General features: G+C 41.6%; 1 protein-coding gene across 3 annotated transcripts in view; it reads left to right on the top strand.

The window, feature by feature from the left end:
- Window positions 1-26,754, top strand: part of Cd44 (CD44 molecule (Indian blood group)) — an 84,877-nt gene that overhangs the window by 33,513 nt on the left and 24,610 nt on the right. Inside the window, exons 3-10 of one of the 3 annotated variants that reach the window (XM_038331305.1) lie at window positions 3,171-3,304; window positions 9,014-9,082; window positions 11,943-12,164; window positions 19,395-19,520; window positions 21,851-21,964; window positions 22,431-22,547; window positions 24,806-24,934; window positions 26,321-26,446. In XM_038331305.1, the coding sequence (XP_038187233.1) occupies window positions 3,171-3,304; window positions 9,014-9,082; window positions 11,943-12,164; window positions 19,395-19,520; window positions 21,851-21,964; window positions 22,431-22,547; window positions 24,806-24,934; window positions 26,321-26,446 (1,037 nt within the window). The remainder of the gene's footprint in view (window positions 1-3,170; window positions 3,305-9,013; window positions 9,083-11,942; window positions 12,165-19,394; window positions 19,521-21,850; window positions 21,965-22,430; window positions 22,548-24,805; window positions 24,935-26,320; window positions 26,447-26,754) is intronic. The other 2 variants (XM_038331306.1, XM_038331307.1) reach the window with 2 other exon arrangements.

A 26,754-nucleotide genomic window follows, 5' to 3' on the forward strand; every position in this document is an offset into this window, starting at 1 on the left:
AGGGTACGCAAGGCCCCAGAGGACCTTCCTCAAATCATTTTGTTCCACAATAATTGTAAGAGGCAGGGGCAGCCTATGCATTTTTTTTGTTTGTTTTTGTGGCCAGCAGCACGTGTGAATGGGATCTTGGTGACACCCTCAGTCAAGTGGTTGGTGTGGTTTGATTTCACTAGAAAATCTGGGTGCTCTTCATATGTGCTCTAAATCCCCACCTCAGTCTCCAGCTTAAGCAGTGTGGTTCTCTTACCTCTCCAGTGCTCACATGCGTGCACACACATGCAAACAGAATGCTTTTGAAAAGTCTAGCTGCAGCCCTCTTCAAGGAAGCTGTTAAATGGAAGTTCATTGCATCGATCCCTGGCCCTCAGTTACAGACTCAGGCACCCACATCTTGAATGGTCCCTGAGGCTCTTGCTCTGTCTGATACAGTAACTATTAACCACATGTGGTGAGTTTTATGTAAGTTCATTAAAATTGGGTTATATGAAAATGAGTTCTTTGATGGCGCTAGCTGTGTTTCACTTACCTGGTAGCTGCCCTATCAAATGTCGCAGATGATACAGAGATCGTTTTCATTGTTTAGAGCAGCACCAGCTGGACATCTGTCTCTAAAAGTTCAGAGTTAAGTCTAGGAGAATGGTAAAAGATGAATGATAGCGCTGGAGCTACAGAACCTGACCCATGACCTTCGTGAAAGATGGCTGGTTAGCAAAATCATCTATTCAAGCCCCAAGGCTATATTTTAAAATGAGGCCCTGATTAGGTCACAGGGCTAAGAAAGTGCTTTCAGAAAGCTGGCCTATGATTGTGAAATGCAGTTAAGATGTACTTGTGAAACACAAAGACTTCTCATCTGTTGAGAGCCAGAGGAATGAATACAGAGTCCCGAGATGATGGGAACATCCTAAAGACATCCTTGATCCTTAAACTTCTCCGTTTATTACTAAGAATTTTTATAGATGAAGCAACAGAGCCTTCAAGCTTGTCATGGATCACACCGATTGTAGGTAGAGGAGTCTCAATTTGGTTGTGATCAGTCTGAGCGTAATGACTAAACCCTCCCAAAGGATGAGTAAGGGGGGGGGATGCAAGGACTGGCTATTATGTCTTTTCTCTGTTGGTGGAAGTTTCCTCTCTCAGAGCTGCTTGATCCCAAATACCTAGCAAATGCTTCCCAAATTACCACACAGAGGCTTAGTATTATTTATAAATGCTCGACCAATAGCTCAGGCTTATTGTTATTAACTAGTTCTTACACTTAAAGCTAACCCATATTCCTTACTTACACTCTGCCATGTGGTGGTACCTTTTCTCAGTACTATGTGCTCATCTTTCTCTCTGTGTGTCTGCTGGAGTCTCCTGGCTTTCTACCCTTATTCCTATCAACTTTAGTTTGGTTGCCCGGCCTATACTTCCTTCCTGGCTACTGGTCAACCAGCATTTTATTAAACCAGTTTGAGTAACAAATCTTACAGAGTACAAGAGGACTGTCCTCCTTGCGGACAGTTACTCATTCATGCCATGTACATGTATAGACATTTTAATGCCCCAACTCATGTATAGTACATGCATATAAAACTGTCATGTACCATGATGTGGTAAAAATTCATAATAACCCACCAAGAGAATATAAGAATGTATTCAATTCTGGAATATCTATTTTATATATGTATAATATATGTATATGGCATGGGTATGTATTATTCATACATATTTGTCAATATGATGCAGGAGGGCAGAATGAAGAGTGGTTTCCTTGTGGAGTATTATTTAGAAAAAATATGAAGATAAACTTCTGCTGCAGAAATCTGTCAAATCTGTCATTGTACCCAGACTGGTATTAAGTGTTTCAAAACTCAATTTCATAATTTCCCTCAGGTAGCTATGGAATCAGATATCTGCCAAAAGTCAGAAGGCATAGTCTCACAGGCTGGGACAAAGCCTCAGCAGGGACTTCTGTCTTGTCTGCCCCACCCTGATTAGGGACAACTCTCAGGTCCATGGGAATTTCTTGCCATGTAATTGTGTGCCCTCCCACCTCCGGGCTAAGGAGACTTTGGGGAAATCAGCCTGTCGGTTTGGATGAGGAATTCGTCATTCAGCTTCCATTGCAACACTGACATATTGAGAGACTTTGAGCTTAGGAGCTTCCAAGTCACTCTCATTTCCATGGGTCTTGCTGAGTGTTGCAGGCTATGCTGTTGCCGTCACAGTGGGAGTTAAAAGAAGGTGCATTGCTTCTTTTAGCTTGCATTGTACTTCTCAAACCCTGCCAAATTTAGCATCTCCCTCTTTGTTCTTTTGCTGTCACCCCACCTCTTTCCTCCTGCGCAGCATTTTCTTGACCCACATGCCATGTTTTGAGGCATTTCGTGCTCATGTTTGATGGCCACTGGGATGGTGGTGGTGTGCACTATGTCTGAAAAGGCCTCCAGCCCCAGCAGACTCCCAGAAACACCCAGATAGGTGTAGGAGCGGATGGTGTGTGGCTTGAAGAACTTTGTTAAGTGACCCACTGCCATTTGCTGCCCTAATTGCTATTCTCTCAGTTCAGTGATGGCCAATTTGTCTCCACACGTCTGGCTTGCTCACAAAGTCAGACATATGGTGTGCTCAGCACAGGAGCCAGGCTTCATGTTGGTTATAGTAAGGAGTGAGGGACTCAAGGAAGAAGGGAAGGACAAGAAAGGAATGACAAAATAAGACAGCTCTAGAATCGCAGACTGAAAGGAGGACCAACCCACTTGCCATCTTAGGGAATTGGCTCATTTTATGTCATTTTTGGAAAGTATAAAGTTAATTCACTGTCAAATCTCCTAGTGTAGTTTTTTTCTTATGGAACCCAGGCTTCCTGATGCCTTTAATAACATTACTGACCATAAATTTTATAGGGAACGATTTTGTTTATTCATGAATCTTTTTGGTTAAAATCAAGAATGATTACCAGCTCCCAGTCTTTAAATGAACTCTCTTTGCCTCCGTCAGCTTTGCCCATCTTCACTTTCCTGTACTGGTGATTTTGGATTTTATGGAACTTGGTTATTGGGACCCTCAGCATCCCTGGGGTGAATACGTGGAGGTGTTGTGAAGCATTAGATGTCATTTAACAGGATATTATGAAATGAGCTCCTGGCCATGCAGGTTAATAACTTCATGTTTTCCTTTGGCAGGTATGGATTTATAGAAAACAATGTGGTGATCCCGAGGATCACCCCCAATGCCATCTGCGCAGCCAACAACACAGGAGTGTATGTCCTCCAATCCAATACTTCCCACTATGACACATACTGCTTCAATGCCTCAGGTTCGTTCTACGTGCATGATCTTTGGGCTGCCTGTGGGAGCATGGTTGGCTGACTGTAGTTCAGTCAAAGCATGGGTGGAACTTCCTGAAACTTCCACTCAAAAGGAGTCTCTACAATAGAAGAAAGAGCTAGACTCTAGTATCCATGGTATTAATATGCCAAGCTTGGGAAGCTGATGATAAATAATTAAATATCAATTCATTGACACAAGGTTGGAGAGTGCTAAATAAAAAAGGGACCATAGGAAGGCCCAAACTTAAGGGATGCTTGTCATTTGAGAGGCGAACAGAAAGGGTCCATCCGAGGAAGGGTTTGGAGAGCCACAGTCAAGGGAGCAGCACCCTTGGCAGATGAGAAGGCCATGTTATATCAGCAACAGGAGCATCTTAACTCTACTGAACAAATACCAGGGAATACAAGGTGGCATAAGCCCAGTCAGAGGACAGAGCCACAGGCAAAGAAGTTATACAGGTTTAGTGGAGGGGTGGCTAGAGCCCGCAGTGGGTTGAGAAATCGAAGCGATTTCTGCAGAAAAGTGATACCCATCTATTGATCGTTTAGAGGTGCAAGCTAAATGTCTGAGAATATTGTTATAAATGGAGCTAGTGAAAAATCAAGGAGAACATGATAGCACTGGCCTCTTGAAAAGGTCCCTTACTCAGAGGTTGAGGCCACCAGGAATAATAAAGCTAGACGAAAACAGAGATGCTGGCTCCCTCCTTTGTCTATGAAAACTTTTCCAACCATGAGCTTAGAAGCCATGCTTACAAGTCTATTCAAGCCACCCCTCCCTCCCTCCCTCCCTCCTTCCCTCCCTCCCTCCCTCCCTCCCTCCCCCCCTCTCTCTCACATACACACACACACACACACAAAATCAAAGAATTCTGTGCACTATACATTATTCAAAGTCTTTTGAGATGAACTGAAACCATAAATGTCAAAGTTTTAAATGCCAACCATCAAAAGTCTCAGTTTTCAAACTGTATCTTCTAGTCCCCTGAAGGGTTGAAACTATATGTTAGGGAAGGAAAAACTTTGAGGCAAATTTGTCATATCTTCCAGGACTGTAAATTTTTCTCAGACATCGAAGGAAGATGTTAAATAGGCTGAAAAGTGGCTAGGACTTTACCCCCATGAGACCACAGCTGGTATAACACCATGGTGGGATATAAAAACTGTCTGGGCTTTTAATGTAACAGGGGGCATGGAGGGCAGTAGGAGATTATATCAGTGTCCTTAGACTGTGCCAGTGTGCCCATGCCACCTACCCATGGTTTCACAAGCACTGAGGAACACATGGGGATGCAGAGGAGAAATCTAGAGTTTGGGGGAAGGAGGTATATTGAAGCCAAATAATTGAAATACAGTATATGAACCCAGTGAATTGTTCCAAGTACATATGGGACACGGATACACACACGAGACACGGCGAAAAATCACAGCAAGTTTACCTCTCCCTATCATATGAACAAAGAACACATATGGAGTTGGATCAAAATGAGGAAGTTCACCTGAAACTACACAGGGCACTGTCCGTACCCTGTGTACGGATGAATGTAATGAACCAAATGTAATGTACTGAATGTAATGAACCAAAGCTCAGATGGGTAAATAGGAAGTAGACAAAGAGCGCCCTGGCTTAACTTCTTCCATCTTTGTACAAGGGGTCAGGAATGAAGGGGTTGAACAGGTGGCATCGATGCAGCTTGGTGGGATCCTGCCTGCTGCTCCCAGTCTTTAGGTTCTGTTTTTGCTTCTCCTGCTGAAGCCTGCTCAGAGAAGGTATGCAGTAAATCACAGGACTGAGTTCCCACACTGCCTCGGCTGCTTTACAAGCTGGTGTCACTTTGAGTTAAGGGTCTACAAAATTTAATTGAAACAGACAAAAGCACATACTGCTTTATGGTCAGGAATCAAAGCGATCCAGGCAAACAGCTACTGCAGCTTTCTTTCTGTCCTTCATGGTACCCCCATATTTGGGTCCATCTCCAGCACAGGGGTCACCAGTGTTGATGAACTCTCTTCTCCTTAGAGAAGCAGGTGTTAGTTCAGTTAAAAACCGGGAGAAGTACCAATGCTCTGCTTCATCCCCAATTGACTGTGTTAGAAGCATTAAAGTTTAAAAATAATACCACGCTTCATTTTTTTTCTATTTTCCACATGGATTCCGTGTTGATAGCTTTAATGCTTTTTCTTTAAGTTCAAAGACAATAAATATTTATTAATAGTATCTACACACTATTGTGCTAAGTAAATAGAGGGCAAGAAATAACCAAAAAGTGTGTTTCTTGTCTTAAAGGAATTAACAATCTTCTTGAAGCAGTAAGACAGAAAATGCAGAAAGGGAGGCAAGAATAAATGTGGCTGAGATGAGTCCAGTCCACATCCTGGATTTCAGGGCAGGAAGTGAAGATCCTGGTAGCTTCCAACATGCTGCCAAGAACGTCGTGGAAAGATCTTAGATTATACCTAGCTCAGGACTCCAACCTGGAGGTCCCAGGGGTGGGAGCCCATACACTAGCAACAGGGAGAAGAGCCAGCAATACCATAGCAGGTAACTTCTACAAACTTAAACCCCATACTTCCGTGACCCCCAATTAAAAACACAGCAAACCCCAGGAAAAGGCTGTGTGATTTTTTTTCCTGCCCTCTCTCAGTATCTAAGACCCAACATAAATGAGTCTGTTGACTTCTGGGGAGGGGACAAAGATGACTGACTCAAGCCCATCTTTTAAAGCTTGATTCAGTAAGATGTCTCATCCTCCTCTTAGGGCAGAGTTAGGGAGCAGATTTTACATTCGTGATTTGTCCATTTACTCGTTTATTTGAGAGCTGTTTGGAAGATTTACTCACGGAACACCTATAAGGTACCAACCCTAGAGGAAGCGCCCTTCCTGCCAGAGACTGACACCTAGACTAAATAATTATTATCTTAGTCCTTTGGAGCCAGTGGAGCCAAACTTTCTAAGAATACAGCCCCGGGGAAGCCCAACTTAGAATTTCTTTAACAAGTCCCTGTGCTGGGGACACTCCCAGCAGTGCATTGCTTAAGAGACTGAAGCGCCATCTAATGAGGTCACGTGAGTGGCGTGGGCATGAATACGTTAACTGCAAATTTGGGTCACCATGCATCTTGGCATCCTGGACAGACTGAATTTCTGTATGAAATTTTAGGTGAAATGGAGCATGAAGAGGTTCCGTGGGAACACATTCTCATCACTGACAGATTAGACTCAGTGTTGTTGACATGCCCAGCTCGTTACAACTTCGCTCCCAGACATTCACAGGCCCACTCCTGAGGATGCTCCACATCCAAATACCAGAAACATCTCATAGATTGGCTCAGCCTAAGACAAAGAAAATAGGTACCCCCAAATCTCTCCAATAGCTGCATTCTCAAATAAGGGTGTTTGAAGAATGTTTTCAGAAATAAAGAGGTAGAGAAATAAATGTGATGACCTTGTAAATTCATTAGAATCAGGGATAGAAGCAGGCTCATCTTTTGTCTGCTTTCTTCTTCTCTCACTTGGCAGATGCTAAGCGACCCCTAGAAAGAATCAGTTAACACTTTAATAACTACTCAGGGTGTCACTCTCCAGGCTTATCCATAGACTTCCAGACCTGTTGATAGCTGTGGACCATTTTAGGAGACAGCATCTTTGGTGTTCTTTCTGGGAGAACTAGGACCTTTCCTCACTTTTCCTCTCATTTGACAAATAGATGCTAAGTGTCTCTCTGTTCTCACACAATGTTCTGGGCCAAGCAGATGAACTCACTACTCATTTTGTGAAGCCCATGCATACCTGTGGCAGGGTGGGAAGCAGGAGGTGGGTGGCGTGAGATTCATATGAGAGTAACACGAGCGAGAGAATTTTAGATCATAGTGCACGTGAAGAAGAAACAAAAAGGTGACACATGATGGTGACACATTTGGGGAAGGGATGGAGCACTGACTTCACCATTGGTGACTTTCTCATTTAAAGGTTCCCTTTATGAATTTTTCACAGGAAAGAATACTTTTCGTAAAACGCACTCTCTTCCCGTTGTCTACACTACAGCTGACAGCAGCTTTTGCTTTCAAAGAACTTATTGGAAAAAAACAAGCAAGCAAGCAAGCAAGCAAACATACAATAAACAACCAGTCTCTTTATATTTGGCAAAAGGTGTTTCTAGTAACTGAGAAGCAGCCACTACCTGCTTTCCCAATTTCTGTTTCCGTCTATGTTATGAGTGGGCAACAGTATATGACAGGGAACTTGAAAATGCTTGACACCTGCCTTCCTTGTGACCCCTGTCTGCCCGTTTTCTGCCCCTGTCCCTCCAATACATGTGTGTCTACATCTACCCACCCATCAATCTCTTTCTTCTTTTCTCTTTGCCCGAAAGCAGCTCTAGGAGAAAGCACCCTACGAAATTGTCATCTAACACTGAAGTGGCCATGGTCACCATAAAAATTGTTGTGCAGCTGGGCGTGAGGGAGGCACTGTTGTAAGCCTGGCACTTAAGAGGTTCAGGCAGGAGGATTATGAGAGTAAGAGCAGCCTGTGTCTCAGAAAAACAAACAGAGCGGTAGCCCTACAGTACACAAGTGGAGCCAATCTTTATGTGAAAGCAATGCCACTTTATAGCTCCCTGGAGTTCAAAAGCTCCAAACCCACTAATAAAACATCTGGGCATGACTGGGGTGGTGGTTAAATTGATGTTGTCTGTGTCTAAGATTTAAGGGATAACACACAAATTGGGAATTATTCCTCCTGGCTTCTGAGGGTGTTAGGCAATGCTGGCCAGAAAGTGCCTAGAAACATCTAGGGTTGACCAGTTAGCCCAAGTCATAGCATGGAATCCTAAAGAAGGAGTGGGAGTAAAAGATAAATGGAAGACAGGAAAAAAGAAGCCAAGTGATAAATGCCAAGACAGCGTGGGTACCCATGCCAAAGGCGGCCATCCCTAGCTGTGAAGCCCTGAGCATGGAGGAAGCACTCACAAATACCAGCCAAATTAATGAAGCCATTAATCCTATAATAAGTGACTGGGGATTTGTTGGTTACTAAATATTTTGGCTATCAGGTAAATTTATTAGTTATGTCATTTTAACTAACATATGTATTTATAACATATGTGAGTATCTTCATAGTCTTCTGATAGTCATGTCAATCGTGTGTGTTCACCACAGTTCCCATCATCCCAGTGATATCTAGGATTACAAATAATTTTCCATGATGGTCTGTACCTGCCTTCATTATAGCTTTAGCCACAATGATTACACAAATCTTTTTCCACTGAAAAGAGATTTAGAATCCTCTTTAATTGTATGCTCAATTAGAGAAGGGCCACGTCTGTCTTCTTACTAATTAAACATGAAACATCAGGCTTGCCACCGAGCCAGATATATGCTTGTCTCCCACTGTCCTTGTATAACCCACTCTATTTCCCCATCTCTGGGATTACAGATGTCAGCACATTTGCCCCAGAACACATGTGCTTCTTAATGAGTTATGTTACTGGGGTGGGAATAGTATGTTTTTGACATTAAATAAGATTGTAAAAACACATCAAAAAGGGTAAAGAAGCTCCTCATAGATTTATCAAGTTTCAGGAAAAGTTATTTAGAACAAACTGTATTCTAACTGACTAATAGGACATACTAGCTGTGAGAAGTTTTTTAAATTATTAATTTTTATTTCATGCTTTTTTGTTCTTCCCCATAGCGCCCCTTGGAGAAGACTGTACATCTGTCACGGATCTTCCTAATTCCTTCGAAGGACCAGTGACCATAAGTACGTACCTCTTCTAGTTTGGGGTGATTTGTCTTATTCTTGGGAGAGATGTGTTCATCTACTACTGTTAATAACCAGATAGGCTATTATATTAAGTTGTTTCCCTAAGGGGATAATGGCTATGATCAACACCCCATTCCCCATGATGCCTTGAAACTGTTCTCTGATTTACCCTATGCCCCACTCCTGAAACGTCAGTCATCTGGAAACCACTGTCGCACACTGGGAACCCGTCTGTGTACTCCACAGTGCCACTGTCTACTTGATCTTTCTCTTCTACACAGAATACATTTGTTTTCCAAAGAAACTGCAAATGGAGAACTAACACCATTTGCCATAAGTTAAAGGTAACCTTAAAAATCAATTTAAGGGCCGGGCGGTAGTGGCGCATGCCTTTAATCCCAGCACTCGGGAGGCAGAGGCAGGCAGATCTCTGAGTTCAAGGCCAGCCTGATCTACAAGAGCTAGTTCCAGGACAGGCTCTAGAAACTACAGGGAAACCTGTCTCAAAAAAAACCCAAAAAAACTTAAAAAAAATCAATTTAAGTGCAAGACAAGGTAAATAATAGTTTTTAACTTCGAGCTGTCGAAGACTGTGTACCTGAGCCATGCTCTGTCTAATATAGAAGGTTAAAGCAGTTTGAGGGATGGAGACACCCACATGGGAATTCTCTTGTTGATATAACTAAAGTACTTGATTATGAAGGCCACAAGCTTCCTGGTGTGTGTTTCAATATCATTTATACCACACCCACCTCAGATTATCTGTAGACAATTGTGTGGACCAATTTAGAAGATAGAAAACGCTCACCAGAACTTCCCAACCAGTTAACTTATAAACCCTGGTGCCTTTGCTTCTCTTCTCATTGGAAAAAAGAATGATGTTGAAAAAGGTTTATTTCTGCTCCCTTGGGCCCAGACCCCTGCAGGGTGTGTGGACACGGTAGCAGTAGTAGTAGGATGAGCTCTCCCTAGACTGTGGAAATCCAGCCTCTCCCTTGGTCTGTGCCCTGTAACAGCCAGACGATGCTTCCCACAGCAACAGCGACATGTGATACTAGAGTGTCAACCCTTCCTAAGCTCAGTTTTCTCTTAGGTGTAAAATACAACATGTAAGAATTATCATGCAACTCTAATGTGTCTTGTGTGTACCTGGCCCATATCAGATGCTTAAGAAATGCCCACTTCCCTGGTTCCTGAAAATTTCCTCTAAAGTCCAGGCTTCTATAAGTTTGGTCAATATCATGGTTTGAATATGTCCACCCCAAGCATTCGTGTATTGGAAACATACCTCCCAATTTTACACATTTATTGTAATTGGGGTTGAGATCTTTGAGAAGTGGTTGGTATTGGATGAGTAGAGAAGGGGAGGCCTGATGACACTGGTAGCTTCATAAGGTGATGAGGAGAAGCAGGCTTGCTTGATGTCTTACCACATGACGCTCTCTGCCATACGATGGCAGACAATAAGAAAACTTTTAGCAGATCGCAAGCAGACACTGGGTGGTGTTCTTAAACTTCTCAACCTAGATTGAACTTAAGCAAAATAAGCCTCATTCTTCATAAATTATCTGGTGGTCAGAAAGATACCTCAGTGTTGAGAGCACTAACTGCTTTTGCACAGAACTTGGGTTCAGTTACCAGCCCTAACAGGGTTGTCACAGCTGCTGCTAGTATCACATGTCGCTGTTGCTGTGGGAAGCATCGTCTGGCTGTTACAGGGCACAGACCAAGGGAGAGTTCAAGATCAAACTCCCTCTTCTAGCCTGTGTAGGCTCCTGCACACACAGGGTGCACTAAGCTCATACAGATGCACACAAGCAAATATAAATAAGTTATATGTTTTTAAAAAGTAAGGCAATATACATTGTCTTAAATTGAAGTTGAACAGAAGAATGTATCCCTTTGCAGTCCGTAATCTTCTCAGATCTTTTTCTGCAGTCACTGTCACGATGATTGAGACCTTTGAATGTTTTTTTCCAACACTGGTTTTACTAATAGTGTCATTTAAGCAAGTTAGACAAGTGAAAATTAAATAACCCTTGGTAGCACCCTTACCATTCCACAGAGAATATTCCCAGAGAATACACACTTGTAGCCTTATATAGCAAATGGTTGAGGCTCAAGGCAAAAAATGCATTTTAAGAATGGATAAAAAATTAATTTGTGCTTTTTTTCCCTTTACATCATTCTGGTCAATTGTTTATTAACCAGAGATTTGTGATTTGTGTGTGTGTGTGTGTGTGTGTGTGTGTGTGTGTGTGTGTGTGTGTGTTTGCTAATTTTAGGTTGAATCTCTGGCAATATTCAGACAAATCAATTTTCTACCCAGAAATAGGGGTTTGCTTAAACTGACAAAAGTTACCCCTTAGAAAGAATCTTTCTAATGGATTGCAAATTTATCTTCTTTGTGGAGGCCATACATCTCTATTTCAGATCCTTTCTGGAGATGGATGGAATTAATAGCAACAAAATTTACACATATTTCAGAAGGGACTGCAAAGGGTAGGGGAGGTGTCGTGGGTGGAGCCTCTAGTTATTTTAACTACTATGCTGGACACTAATCACGGCCCCATCCAGAAGGCAGTGCCATTCCTTTACGAGTAAGGAAACTGAAGCTCCCAGGGTTACCTTGTCTAGAGATATCCGAAGCTCAGGTTCAAGTGTGGGGACTCCCTAGCACCTCAGCTTTTTCTGCCTCATCTCCATCTCCTCCACTGTATCTCAGCACAGACAGACAGATGTTCTTAAGGCAAATGAAAGTAGCCTCAAAGTCATGTCACACGACAACCCACTGTCTTTCCTGTACTCAAGATCTATCTGCTGTGAAGTTCTGAAGGTGCCCTCTGTCTCCCCTCAGCTATTGTCAACCGTGATGGCACCCGCTACAGCAAGACAGGAGAGTATAGGACACACCAAGAAGACATCGACGCCTCAAATACTATTGATGATGATGTCAGCAGTGGATCTTCCAGTGAGAAGAGCACCTCAGGAGGCTACATTTTCCACACTTCCCTTCCCACCGAATACCCAACTGGAGATGAGGATGAATCCTACTTCACCAGGAGCACCCCGAGAACCAGTAAGGAGAAGGGAATCACCGTGGGTTTCCTATAGCAGCTCTTTGGCAGAATGCCAATGGCCCTCCTGAGTGATGCACACCCAGGCATTTTCTGCTGTCCATAGGCATCTAGAGTCAGGTGCCTGTGCCTGTCCATGCTCCTGGTCGGTGTGCATTGACTATTGCTCTTCACATTTCCTCCAACACATCGCTTGTGTTCCTCTTAGCTTGGGATAAGGTGTGCCATACTGGAAGGGTTTCCTCAGGGAGGTGCCTCTTTTCTCTTGTTGCTGATGGCTGGGCATTGCCTCAGACCTCTTATAGAAAGAATATTTGCTGTTGCTTGGTTCATTCTTATTGCTTTTCACTATGCATAAGACTATTCTTTTAAAGTTACAGCTGCAGAGTGTGCACAGCATCCCGAGAGTTCCTTCTACAGCCCTGCCTGAAAACCCTATGTTTTAATCTGATTTATTTTCAAGGTTCTGATTGTGTACTATCCAGTCATAGTCTTTAGCCAGACTATTCTAAACCATTTCTGTGTTTTGGTCCAAGGAACAAATGTGAAGGGTTTTCTTTTTACAAGCATAATATTTTTATTGATTATTTGGAAATTTCATACAATGTGCCCCAATAACACTCACTTCCTAGTCCTCCTAGGTTCATCCCCCACCTTTCTGACCTCCCCTCAAAAAAGAAGAAAAACAACAACAACAACAAAAAGAAAGAACAAATATATCAAAAGCAATTTGTGTTGCCCATATATTCTCTGGAGCATGGTCAAATTCACAGCAGTGTGAGGGGTTTCTGAGTGCCTTCGCCAGCTGCAGAGCTGTAGACTGCACTCTATTAGGGAAGATTCCAGTGTTCTTCGGGTGTGTGGCTAGGGGACTTTGGGTTTGTGCAGCTGGGCTCTGTTGGAAAGGTGCTCAGAGCTCCTTATCTCCTCCATTTTCCTCTCTGTACTTCCCCTGTTGTTTGTTTTAGAATGGGGTTTCAGTTAACTGGGCTCCTTCTGTGGAGGACTATTCAAACCAAAAAGGGCAGCTAAGTCTTTACTGGGTATCCTAGTATGGTGTGCATTTTCTCATTTCCTGGCTGCAGCTCGCAAGGGGTGGAATTCTGGCTTCTCTCTGGTTTGGCAGGAGCGTACTGGCTTGTGAATATTCAAGATAGGGCCCTTTTTAATCCCTTAGTCACTCAGAAGCCAGAGAGCCTCCCCAGCACTCTGATGGAAATTAGCAATGTTTTCGATTTCTGATACCAGGTTGCTGAGTGAGAGGAATGGGGGACATGAACAGGTGCAGAATTCCAGTCATTCCCAGGAAATTCTTTGAAGTCTGTCCAAAAAATCCTCCATCAGATTTTGGGGTCTTAGAGATGCTCGGTGTGTAAAGTGCTTGCCTTGCCAGCGTGAAGACCTGGGTGTTTTGATCCCCAGCATCCACATAAAAACCTGAGCTTGACAGCTCAAACAAGTGAGCTGGAGGCTCAAGGAAAGCTCCTATGTCAAAAAGTCTGGTAGGAAACAACCTTTGACCCCCACACATGGACAAGTACACAAGGCATATCTTTGCAAGCACTCCACGCCCTCCCAGGCTGTTTCTTCTCTATGGTAGTTAAAATTAGAGGATGATATCAAAGAGAAGCCAGGGTACGTGAGGTTTTTATCCACTCACTCCAGACTGTGTGGCTTCTCTGGTCCAGACACCCCTCTAGTTTATGGGGGTCAGAGGTGGCTCCACCTTCCTGGATACAACATCCTAGCTCAGAAATCAAAGTAAAGGAGTGTGTGAGGTTTAATAAAAGCACAGATCAGACTTTGAGGGAACGGAGAATTTTGCTTTCTTTTTAACAGGGCACGCAACTTAGTTCCTTTCAATAGGCGAGGAAGAAGGGCTAATTCCCCCACCAGGGTAGGGGTACTTGGACATAGCATGTGGTATGACAGAGTTGGCATGGAGAAGCCTTCTGAGTAGAATCCTGCTTTTTGAGTCCAAAGAGGAGCTTCCCAGAAGCTCACTTATCACTGTTGGGTGGAGGATTGAGACATAGTGAGAGGGAGTGGACACAGATTAGCGTGCCGGGGAGCAGAGGTCAAGAGCTAGGCTGGCTAAGGACATGGAAGAAGCCGTGTTTGGCTTAGCCAAACTAGCTCATTCCTTTCTCAAGGGTGCTTAGTGGGTGGCAACAGGGAGAACTAGCAGGAACAACAGGCTCTTTCAACTTGGAGTTTCCCACTGACTGTTAATTATAAATATTATTTTTGGAAGAGTCTGACTGGGGGTGTGTCGCCAGTCCTTTCTTATTGGCATTCTGGAATTCTCTGGAATCAAGAAGCTTAAACTAATTTAAGAAATAGGCTCTTGCCTTGGAAAGCTCCACTTCCTGTCTTCTGGGCGTCAAATGCATAATTTGTTTTCTGTCTCGCATGACCTTACTTGGGTGGGGCAAATCAGAAACTGATGGCTAGGCTGACATTTCTTTCATTGTCTCCTCTTACACAGCTCCATTTAGGAAGAGAGAAAGGATGCCCATTTGTCTCCTGCATGTCCATTTCTTGTTAGCTCTTTTTTTTCTGGGGTACTTCAGGGTAAACGATAGAAACTAAGCATCTTTAGTGCAATATCCAATAATGGGGACTCTGTAGACTCTTGTGGGTATCTTACTGGGCCATTGTGAGTAACTTCTACCTCTGCTCTCACTAATGTGATCTTTGACACTCGTTGTGTGTTATGTCCCGATTCTGAAATGAAGTTCACATGATATCCAGTAGGTTCTCCATGGTACGTAAGAACTACCTGCAGTCTGAGAAGACCAAAGGTTTTCAGAGAACTGTTTGATTTAAAACATTTTCTTTTTAAAGCTAGAGCTGATTCAGACATTTATCTCAATGAAATTTGCCATCTTGTTTCTATGGAGGAACATTCTGGAAACAGTCCAACTTGAAAGTCAGATAAAAGATTTTTTTAATTAATAAATGTTTTTATAAACCTTTCTCTAACTTGAATAGAGTTTAGTGATTCTTTGCTTTTATCAGTTCTACGTAGGAAAGTAATAGATACTGGAGAAAATTTCATCTAGTGACACCATTTTAAATTTGCACTATCTCCAAAATTCTTGCCCAACAATAAAGTTTAACTTGTGTTTGATGAGTGTGGGCGGAGCCAGATGTCACATACTACCTGGGCACGACATTGAACAGACAGAAAAGATGCAGACATCCTCAAAGACCTTCCGAAGATGAAGTTATTGTAAGCTATGCTGCACCGAAGACCTCCAGATCATGTTTGAATGACAGATGTCATCAGAAGAAGAACAAATCTCTGCCCACCGCAGTTAGTTCGCTGCTTCAGATTTCTCTGGTCATGACTTGAGGAGTTGGCGTAGAAGACTGAAAAACATTGAACCAATCTGCTCTTTGGGGTCCTACAATCCTGGGAGATGTTAGGAGGCTGGAAAGACAAAAGTGGAGCTTGACTTCATTTTTAAAATCCTCATTCTATAATAAATAGAAATATTCTATATAGGGCAAAGTACAGGTTCTATAGAGGACAGGGGAATCTCACTAAATGATATTTTCATAATTAATCTAGTTGCCTCAACTGTACACTCAAACAGCCATGCAGCAACTCAGAAACAAAATAACTGGATGTGGTTTTGGTTTGGTAATTCACAATCCACGACACAGACTCAGGAGCCCACGATGTCAACTGCAGGTAAACTATCATCTTTTGCTTGTCACCTGTCTTCAGTGGGGGTTAGAGGTGGGTGTTCATTATCAGATAGAGACAGCATTCATGCTGGCATCAGGTGCTGATGACATCCAGTGGCCTCAGAGACCTGTGGATCCAGTGTCTCCTAAATGCCCTACTTTCATTTTTGGCAACATGAACACAGAGGCAGATGATTTTTTTCCTATGACTATGACTCATTCAGGAAGTGACCTCTAGAAAGACATTAACTGACCAAACAATCACATCAATGAAAGAGAAGGACTGATTCATGAATAGGAAGCATAGAGTTTTTTCATTCCTTTGGACACTGAAAACCTTTTACAAAAGTTTTAAGAATGACAATGACCTGTTGCTTTATAACAGCACGTAGGGGTCACAAAGTAAGCCCTGGGAGTATTTGATCATTAGCTCTCAGTTATTTTGACTTGGCAGCTCTGCCTGGGGAGTTGGGAAAGTGAATCAGTCTACAATAATGGGAAGTAATAGGGATTTCTTCATGTATTAACTTGTATCGACAGGTAATTTCAGAATAGGCATTCTCTCTGCAGACAGGATGTCAGAAGGGAAAGTGGCCTTAGACATTTGTTCTCCTTGTAAAACCATGATAAACTATATCCTTCCTCTACAAACCATCATGCAAGGGAACTTTGCTGATGTTCTGCTGTGGTTAGCATACCACAGGGATTAATGTCATGCTGAGGTGGGCACAGGGAAGAGATGGCAGAATAAGGAAATGTTTGTTATCCTGACATGCATGATACACCTTCAGAGGACAAATAGCGTGAATGAAAGGGCTCTGTAGCTGTCTTTCTTCTTTGATTGGTTCTCAGCTCTCTTGATAGCTGGCAAAAGGAATTTCATTGATGGCTGTATTCGGAAACTTACTGGCAGCTTCAGCTTTCTCTGCTTAAACTTACCCTGTTTTTTTGGGTTTCCTATTATTTCCATGTGCATCACTGATGATGTAATTGGCAGCCTTTGGGAGTGTTCAAATCAAGACTTGCTTTGGTACTGGTAGAGTCATTGGGTCCCTTCATTTCATCCTGCTTATCTTGGTACATTATACTATTTTTAAAAAACTGAACTCAAAATGGACTGCTTCTTTCTGCAAAGTAGAGCGTGGACATGAAAATGATTATGGGGGAATGTCTCTAGGGTATGTGGAACTCCTTGGGCAAAAGTGGGAAGACATCTTCTTCTGTGTCCCCCCTCCTTTTCCATTCTCATTTGCATTGGGAATTTATGGGATTATATGCCTGCGACTTCCGGCAGAATATCATACCCTAAACTCCTGGGGATGATATTGGTTGGCCACCTTCAATTGTGAAGAACATCAAAGGGCTTGGGTTCCTAAGAGCTGACCACTAAAATCACAACAGTTCAGATTTGGAGAGGATCTTAAATTGTTTAGTTCAATCTTAAATTATTTAAAATATCATCTGATATTTTAAAAGAGCATTTTATATCTGAAATTCTCACTACTGGTTTTAACTTGGCCTCATGGGGAAGGAGACAAATATTCAATCCTTTTACAAACTGAAACTTTAGATAGTTCTCATGTAATTTTTGAGACATCTCCATTGCCAACTGGACTTCAGACAAGTATCTAGCACTGGCTTTTCATCTTAGATGAAAGCGTGGACCACTTGGTGTTTAAGGTTCCTCCACCTCTGGTGTTCTATGGACTTCAGTTTGGGCTCCTGAAAGAAACGGAACTTCTTTTCTTCTTTCCTTCCTTCCTACCATCTATGTCAAGATAGACGATTCTCTGGATAGGGAGAGAGTGAGAGTATTTACCATGCTATTTCTTAGGAACTGATAATTAACCTTTCAACAATCAATTTAATCATGGTTACAACAGCCTTGATGACCACCTCTGACACACCGCCCAAGAGGCAAGAAGCCCAGAACTGGTTTTCATGGTTTTTTCAACCATCAGAGTCCAAGAGTCATCTTCATACCACAACAAAGATGCCTGGTAATGAGACACAGATACCGTATATCATATGCCTGTTTGACAGCCCTTAATAATTCTCATTAACCCATGGGACGTGGTTCAAGTCTAAATGTCATTCTGTCCTAAAAATGTTTGTGTCAATTTAGGAAGGATCATGAACTCTGATATCTTTATGTTTGTTTTTAATATGACTAATACATGCTTTCTTCCCTATACTTTATAGGACTCGATATAGCCTAGGATAAAGTTAATTAGGAAATTACGAAGTGGAGCAAGATGTTGGTGATAACAGAACATTCCAACTCTAAAAGAGTGTCTGGGAATATCCTCAAATTAGCAAAGTCAAAACTTTTTCTAAGGATATAAAAAACATAGGCAAAACTACCAACATATAGATTTCTATCAATTGATTTAATCTTGGGTTGGACACTAATAATAAGAAAACCGAATGGTGATTCCATTAGATAGCCTGAATTGCATTCAGAAGTTAGAAGAGCACTTTTTAATAAAAAAAAAAAAAGACACCTTTTCAGTAACTGCTGGGAAGAGGTCAAAAGTTTCCATTTTCTTTTTAAAAGCAGCATCCAAAAATTGAAAGTGAGGAGTTCTCAAACCCTGGACTGAAGTCCACTGTAATCAACCTCTTTTAACCTTTTTGATTGAATAATAAATGGCAAGAACATTTCTGCTAATTGACCTTTTTTTTCCTTTATGAGAATTTTTAATGAGGATGAACAGTGTTCCTTCTATTTGCATTAGAGACATAGGTGAAAGATAAAGACTGAGAAACTTTATGCACCTTTCTAGAAATGTCAAAATGAAGCCCCTTCCTTCATATATCCAATAAACCCGATAAGAAGTAAGACTAGAAGAATGAATTTTAAAATGAATTTAAAATATATGATTGTAGCTATGTAATAGTAGAAACTTGACATTGGAGTATTAATGAAGATGTCTTGACAGAGCAAATAGGGTTATTTTCCTATTCTTATCCTGACTCTTCAGCTTTAAGAGAATATTCTAAAGATGTAATAAGAAAGACACCTGGAAGTAAGGGGAATTTGCTTGGGCCTGTGTTTTGTTGTATTTTTCTCTAACTTCTTAGGTAGGCTCTGCCTGTAGCTATTCTTAGCCTCCTTAAAGAATATTGAGTTTCACTCTCTTTTCCGTCTTCTTCTCAGCGAGGCAGCTTCGCTTCTGCCTCTCTCCCCACTTCTCTGCTTCCCCCCTCTCTCTCTTCTCTCTCTTCTCTCTCTTTCTTCGCCCCCCCCCTTGGCCCCTTTACCCCACTGTGGAACACTCCCTTCCCTAATAAACAACCTTTCCACGCAAAAAAAAAAGAATATTGAGTTGTAAAAAAAAAATCACAGCCAGTTGTTTTAAGGTCCATGTATTAGCTTCAGAGATGAGGGTTTACAGATATACAAACCTACTCTTTCACTTTCTTCTTGAAATCTTGGGAACTCCATAATACCACCCATGCCTGACTTTCCTCCTTGGTAGTAAAATGGGTTGCTTGGTAGCCAGCTCAACTACTAATGTAAGTCACCACAACAGGTACGGATTCAAATACCAACCCAACAGGCTGGGAGCCAAAGGAGGAAAATGAAGATGACACAGACAAATACCCCAGTTTTTCTGGATCAGGCATTGATGATGATGAAGATTTTATCTCCAGCACCAGTAAGAACAATCAATTACAGTAGAACCATTCGTGCAAGGCTTGCTGAGGGACCTACATGATGTGGTGTCTCTCTTGGGAAACGGATGATGTGAACCTGTGATTTTTATCTCAGTTCCATTCTGATGAGATTTTGGAGGAGGAAATGAAATTTTGTGAATGGAAACCAAAGCATATTGCTGAGAAAAAGAGCTCCTAAAGTTTCAGACACTTCACGTTCCTCCTGTTCTGTTTATCCGTGTCTGCTCTTATAGAATATCCTCATTCTCAAGTATAGCTAGGGAAAGGCATATTAAAAGGCCACAGCTAATACTCACTGTGTCCCTGCTGTGCCAGACAATGGGAGCACAGGGGTGGAAAGGCCAGAACTTGTGCCTACAGGAAGCTGGTGGACTACAGGGACAGATGTTAACATGACTTGAAGGATAGAGATGAAAAGTTGCACATGACCCTGGACTGAAAGCTTGGGAGGCCCTAGAATCACTTAAAACATAGAAGCCAGAGCTCAAGAACGTCCTTAATCAAAAAAGGTTGCAATTAAAGGGAAAATTTTTAAAAGTTTCAATCAACTTTCTGAAAACCAATATAACAGTACGACAATATAAGGAAGACTAAGTACCAGCTAAGCTTTTAAAAAAGCGTTGTTAATTAGCAAAAGCAGAGAGTGGCATTGCTATGTAGTCATGTGCAAATCTGTGAGCTCTATAAAACTTCCTAAGGACCCGGAGAGGGAGGATGTAGAGAAAAGTGTCCCGTTCTGCCCAATGGCTAATTTCCCTGAACTTGTCAGAAGCTAAGATTTTGCTGGACAGAGATGAGAATCATAAAACTGATTTAATTACCATTTGAAGAAGGGATTTGGGGGTACTGCATCAGCTATCTTAGACAACTAGAGCTTTATCCACCCCATTGCAATTGGAGGATTTCATTCCCAAGAGAATAGGACCTGCGAGGGCAGGACCTAAAAGTAGTTTGTGACTTGAAGACATCCTAGGGTGTAGTACCGGTACAGCAAACACTAGAGACAGACCAGATTTTCCGTGTATAGACTTAAGTGGTGCACTCCTCAGATGGGAGACTCTACAGAGCTTAGCAACATTAGAGAAGAACCCTAATAACCTCACACAGTGAGCATCACTATGACAGTATCTTCTGGATTCAGGATACAGCTTTTCTACACAGGAATCTCAAAAGCCCCTCTTGAAAATGCATTAATATGGTCACTCTCCAAGGTATAAAGTTACCATGCCATTTCCCCCCATCTTTGCAATGTGTATTCAAGTTCAGTTTACTTTCTAACTAACACATATGCCCTTTGATTTAACAGGATGCCCTCTTTCTCCTGGAGGCTTGGGCTAACTATGACTTTTTCATACTTATTAGAAATGTGGTTAATGATGAAGTATTTTCTTAACTTGTAATTTCTTTTAATTTGGGTATCAAAGTAAAATTTGAAGGAAGATGAACTTGCAAATAAGTTTTTCACAAAATATATAGTTTCTGATTCTATCAAAATGGATCTCGTTTGCACTTTCTGTCCCAGGCTTCCCATTTGGCATGCTATTGGGGCATTGGTGAACTGATATGTCTTTGTTTTCCAATGTGCTATGCTGATGGTGGCTGGTTACTTCTTAGTTTTTCTATGAGCATATGCGTCTTGGTCCTCTTTCAGTGGCTATGTTGGCTTGCTTATAACTTGTTCTTTATTTAATAAGAATCTCACGGCTTTTTGGTGTATGTTCAGAAAATATGTAGCTAAGCCAAATGGCTCTGAGGCAGAGATTCCTTCTGGTGATCATCTACCTGAAAGCTTTGGGTCTTGTGGTGTTTTTTCTTTCCCCCAGCAAAATCACTAACAAAATAGTGATTCCTGAGTTATAACTCAGCTATCAATCTCTCCAGCTTAAGGATCTACAGCTAGCACGCCTACCAATGGTACCAAGGAATGGCTTGGACTTCCAGGTGCAGAGGGCTTCTACAGTTGGCATGGATGACAAAACTCTGCATGTCTTTGGCAATTCCTGGTGGAGGGCTAGGATTTTCAAAGCTGTTCTTCCTGCTGCTGCACCCTCCTTGACTATTTTATCCGGAAGATCTCATGTTCTAAACCCAAAGGTATTCTGTGACAGAATATGAAGGACATTGAGATACCAAACAACATGGCGGATGAAGCTGAAGGCTCCCTCCTTTTCTCTCCATTTCCACTCAACCATCTATACAACCCTGTATAGATGAGCTGGTGTGTAGACTACAGAGGAGTAAAATGTACGAAGCAAGCAACGAAGGCTCAAGAAATAGCATTTTCTAATTGCCCCAATCATCATTATCACAGTTTCTCCCACTCCTCGGGTTTCTGACCACCCAATACAGAACCAGGACTGGACCCAGTGGAAGCCAAGCCATTCCAATCCAGAAGTACTACTTCAGACAACCACCAGGATGACTGGTAATGAGTTATGCGCATTTTGTTTATGATTCTTTCCCTCAAAGCCTATGACGCTGTGAAGGTTAAACATCTGGACACGGTGGGAAATTTAGTTAATGTCTCATCACAGATCCTTAGCGAACTTTTATGAGGGTACTCAACTCCATATGGGTGTCATTTATCAACCATACTACCTGGACACAAGGTATTTCATGTCACTTTTTATTAAAATGAATATATATGAATCATTTAAGGTACTGTCTCTGACAAGGTAGTTATTCTGAAATAAGTAATATCAAAGAAATTTGTACCCATTTATTTTCTCAGAGGACAGATTAGTGAAATCACTCAGATTTATTGAGAGTAAGTACTTAGAGCTAGTGCTTAGGCATAGGACCAGTCAGTCACAAGTACTTTAGTAGAAGGAAAGGATTATTAAAGACTATTTGTTTAAAAGTCACAGTGTGCTTAACCATCATCACAACAGATGTAGACAGAAACAGCACCATTGCTCATGAAGAAAACTCAACCCAGGATCCACAGCCTCCTGTCAATCACCATGAGTATCAGGAAGAAGAGGAGACTCCACATGCCACGAGCACAAGTAAGAAGGATGATGCTCTGAAGTTCTGGTACCCAAGTTAGCAGAGATGTTGTTTAGCTATTGGCCATATCTTTTGTCTCTGCAATTTATCTGCAAAACTAAAAAGGGGCCAGATCTGCACACAATTTTTAGAAATAAGGAAGAAAGATGGCAAGTTGTCAAATTTTCCAAGAGACGAGAATGCTTACAAGGTAGATATGAGATTCTGGTTTTGTGCTAATGATTCCTAATGGTTCTGTGTTGGTGGTTGGTGTGTGTTTTCAGAAATGGGTGCTGGGAGCATGCTCTTCAAGTATTTAGTGTAGGATCTGGAGGGAAAGCTTCATGAATGGGCAAATCTTTGAAATCATCTTTGAGGAAGACCTGTGATGCACCCAGTTTCTTGATTCCCGCATTCTCTTCCTTGCTTTGTGGTAGAATGGTACCACTCTGTCCCTGGTGGAAAGTCAGGGCCCATATGGTTTTTTTTTTTTTTTTTTTTTTTCAAATTCTAAGCTACCATTCTTTTGTCAGAGCAACTTGGGAAAGGTCCCGATGCTCTTATTGCTATTTCTACTTATTAAAATATCTCAGATTTTCCAAAAACAATCTCATGTTTCACCACTGGATTGTGAACCTAGGACAAGAAAACAAAGAAAAAATGAAATGTATCCATCTTTCATCTGTATCTCAGAGAGATGCCTACCTTCTTTGGAATAAAACTGATCCTTGAGATAACATCTTGTAGCATTTAGAAAATTATGGCCCAACACCATTTTCATAGCCTTGAATATTCTTAAAGGGGAAATATAGGAAACAGCTACTGAAGAAACAAAGAGCTGAGGCATTCCTCATTCGATGGATATGTTTAATCAAGGAAAAGTTTGAAACATGGATTCATCTGTTCTGAGCATTGTACTGAATGTCTGGCAGGCATTGCATTCTATTCTTTACCATAGCTGATTTGAGGTATGCATATAGATTAGGGGTTGAGCTAACCGAGAAGAAGACTGTTGAAAAAAGAATGGACAGGAAACAGGACCCATTTCAGTCCCCTTCCCACCGTGGTTCTAGCAACTATCTTATCAATTACTGTAAAACAGTTTACACTTCAGCAGAACACTACTTAAGACACTTAGAATAAATGCATGTAATGTCAAAATATGATGAGCGTGGGACATCCTTACTAGTAGATACTTGGAAATCCAAATACAGTTAATGAAGAAAAGTTACCATCAATGCTTGCAAAATCCACATTGGTAACCTCTGGACTTCGTTAAGGGGACATTACAACTTCTAGAAAAAAGTCAGCTCTAATTTTCCTGATGAATCAGAAATTTGCTATGGGCTGTTACAGATGAAAATTTCAGTGGCTTTCTGACTTTTCCAGGAAGCACCCTGATGGGATTTTGTCCCAGTCAACTTGCCTTTTTAAAACAGTGCTTGAAAGGTTAAGCCTGTCTGATACTGTTATTATTTATATAATTCTCCAACTGGCTAGAATAGTTTTTTCTTCTACTGAATTAGCTTTGTTAAGAAGAGGCTTTAGCAATTTAAAATGTCCCCAGACAATCACATGGCAGATTAATGTAGCAACATCCCAGGCATCCCGGCCTGGGTTTGCATGCCGGCCCGGTTCTGCTGAGTGTGGTTATAGGTTGTGCAGCCTGTTTGCAAAGGTCCGGTGTTGTGAGTTGCCATAGACCACAGTTATCGCTGCAAAATCACTGGAATGTGGAGATTATGCTTCCAACAGAAGCTCTCTCTGGCAGAATACATGAGGCTATAGACATAATACTTAGAATAATACTTAGAATTCACAAGCCACAGATTAGGATCTAGTCATGGCTTTGCGCTACTCTCGATACATGATTTTTCAGCAAATCAAACTTGTTTTCCCATCTGGAAAATCAAAGGATTGGAAAATTAAAAGTTTTATTTCTATTTTTTCAGAATTTAAATGACTTAACCCTTAGCTGTTTATCTATCTATCTATCTATCTATCTATCTATCTATCTATCTATCTATCATGAATGTATGTGTGTATATATGTATTCATGTATCTGTCCATCATTTATGTATCTATGTATTTATCTATGTATGTATCTATGTGACTATGCATGTATATGGTATGTATCTATCATATGAGTATGTATGTAGCATGTGTGTATGTATCTACCTACATACATATCTATCTCTGCCCTTTATGTAGAAAGACTTATCAAAGGGTTTGTTAAGAACCTGGACAATGTGGCTCACCATCAGCATTCTCCTCACAGCCTGGGCAGCTCCTAGTAGTACAGCAGAAGCAGCAGCTACCCAGCAGGACCAGTGGTTTGAAAATGGATGGCTGGGGAAGCCCTCCCCCACAGCAACGGAAGACTCCCATGTGACAGCAGGGGCAACTGGTAAAGGAGGGTTTTACAATGTGGGTGGAAGCTACCTTCTGAGTTCAGTGCTGGGCATTGAAAACCCAACACAAAAAAGACCCTGAAGTTCGGTTTCCTAATACATCATATTGAAGTAAACATAGATCCAGATTGTAAAGGCTCCAAATGAGCCACCTGGTCAGGCATAGATAGAAACACATGAAAAAAATAGAGTCAGTGTATAAGTTTGTGATGTTCATATCTAGTTAGAGGCAGCACTTAGTGAGACAATGAGAGGCCTTATCTAACGGAAGCCTCCTTTCTGCTTTCTAAAAATCATTTACTGTATAATATGAGTCTGACTTTTTCCTTATATTTATGTGAAACACTAGGCTTATAAAAAAGAATTTTATTAGAAATCTAGTTTTGGGGTAAATCCTCTCATTGCAAGAAAAGAAAAGATACCTGGGTGATGTCGTCTGATCTTTTGTTCTTACCTCTTTTGAATATCTCGAATGTACAACTGTTTAATTACATTCACAAATAAGCCATCTCCTCCATTCTGGAAATGTGGGGTTGTGGGAACTAGAATTAAACCTTATCATCTCTAAAGGATGCCAGATGATAACGTGTCTCTGCAAGATCCTGTGCTTGACTCCTTTGTCTGAGTGATTAGGCATTGTGATTCACCCTGCCCTGCGAAGGGTGTGAGTTCCACATTATCACTTGGTATCAGTGGGAAATATCTCTGTGTTTCCATCTGCAACACAGAACCTGATTCATACCCTTTTTGCAGTGCATGGAGACTTGGAAATGAATCATTAGTGGAGCAGCGGGTTTGGTGGCTAGCTCCTTGGTGTGTTTGTTTCTAGGGGATGCTATTGCAATCTCTCTTCCGGTACTTCTCTAACGGCACAGAATGAGATAAAGGTATAAACCACATGACCACATGCTATTTCTCATTGTGCGAAAGCAATGCTTCTGCTGGAGTCCATCTGTGCTTTTGTGATAAGTAGCTCTTTCTTCCTTTTCACTTGGGAAGCCTTTACCCGATGTCATCTGTATATCACCACCAGCTCATTATGCATTTCATTCTGGGATGTGCTTGCCTCAGAGTGACATCATGCACTTAAGCTCTTCTGCCTCTCTCTGTAGGGGACTGTAGCAGCATCTTCCCTTGATGCCTATAACTCATCCTCTATCTATTGCAGCACTTGTTAATGCTATGCTTCCTCCAACTTATGTGCTGGTGACCAAGAAAATGAGCACCAATGAAGCAAAGCAAAGATTCTAAATGGATGCATCCCTTTGTCCTCAGTACTAGAAAGTTATTTTCACTATCTTCTCTAGAGAATAAAGTCTCTATATCCCTGCCCAAATGTCAGTAACATTTTGACAATTATTTGAACTGCATGATCACAACAGCCTCAGACGGCAACAACCATCCAAGTCAAAGAATGACGACACAGCGTCAAGAGGACGTCTCCTGGACTGAGTTCTTGGACCCAATTTCACATCCAATGGGACAAGATCATCAAACAGAAAGGAAGGGTAAACAGCATCTGAGACTTTTTACTATATTATATTTCTTAGAATTAACTAAGTCCCCTTTCTCTTGAAAATGTAGCATTGGTTTTAGTTCAGCCTGCTTTCTTAAGCATCCTTGTGTGCCTTCAAAAATGAGTTTGCTGATACAAGTTGCTAAGGAGTGGCTGTGCACATTCATTTACATTTAAAGTTCTATCAGAGAGTGAAGAATCTGGCAGGAAGATGAAGTAAGTCAGTCTTAAGCTGATTAGATTGGAAGCTATTTATCCTGAGGGAGCGGTAGGTTGTTTCTTACTTTAAGATGGTCTTAC

This window comes from Arvicola amphibius, chromosome 5 (genome assembly GCF_903992535.2).
Source record: "Arvicola amphibius chromosome 5, mArvAmp1.2, whole genome shotgun sequence".
NCBI lineage: Eukaryota > Metazoa > Chordata > Mammalia > Rodentia > Cricetidae > Arvicola > Arvicola amphibius.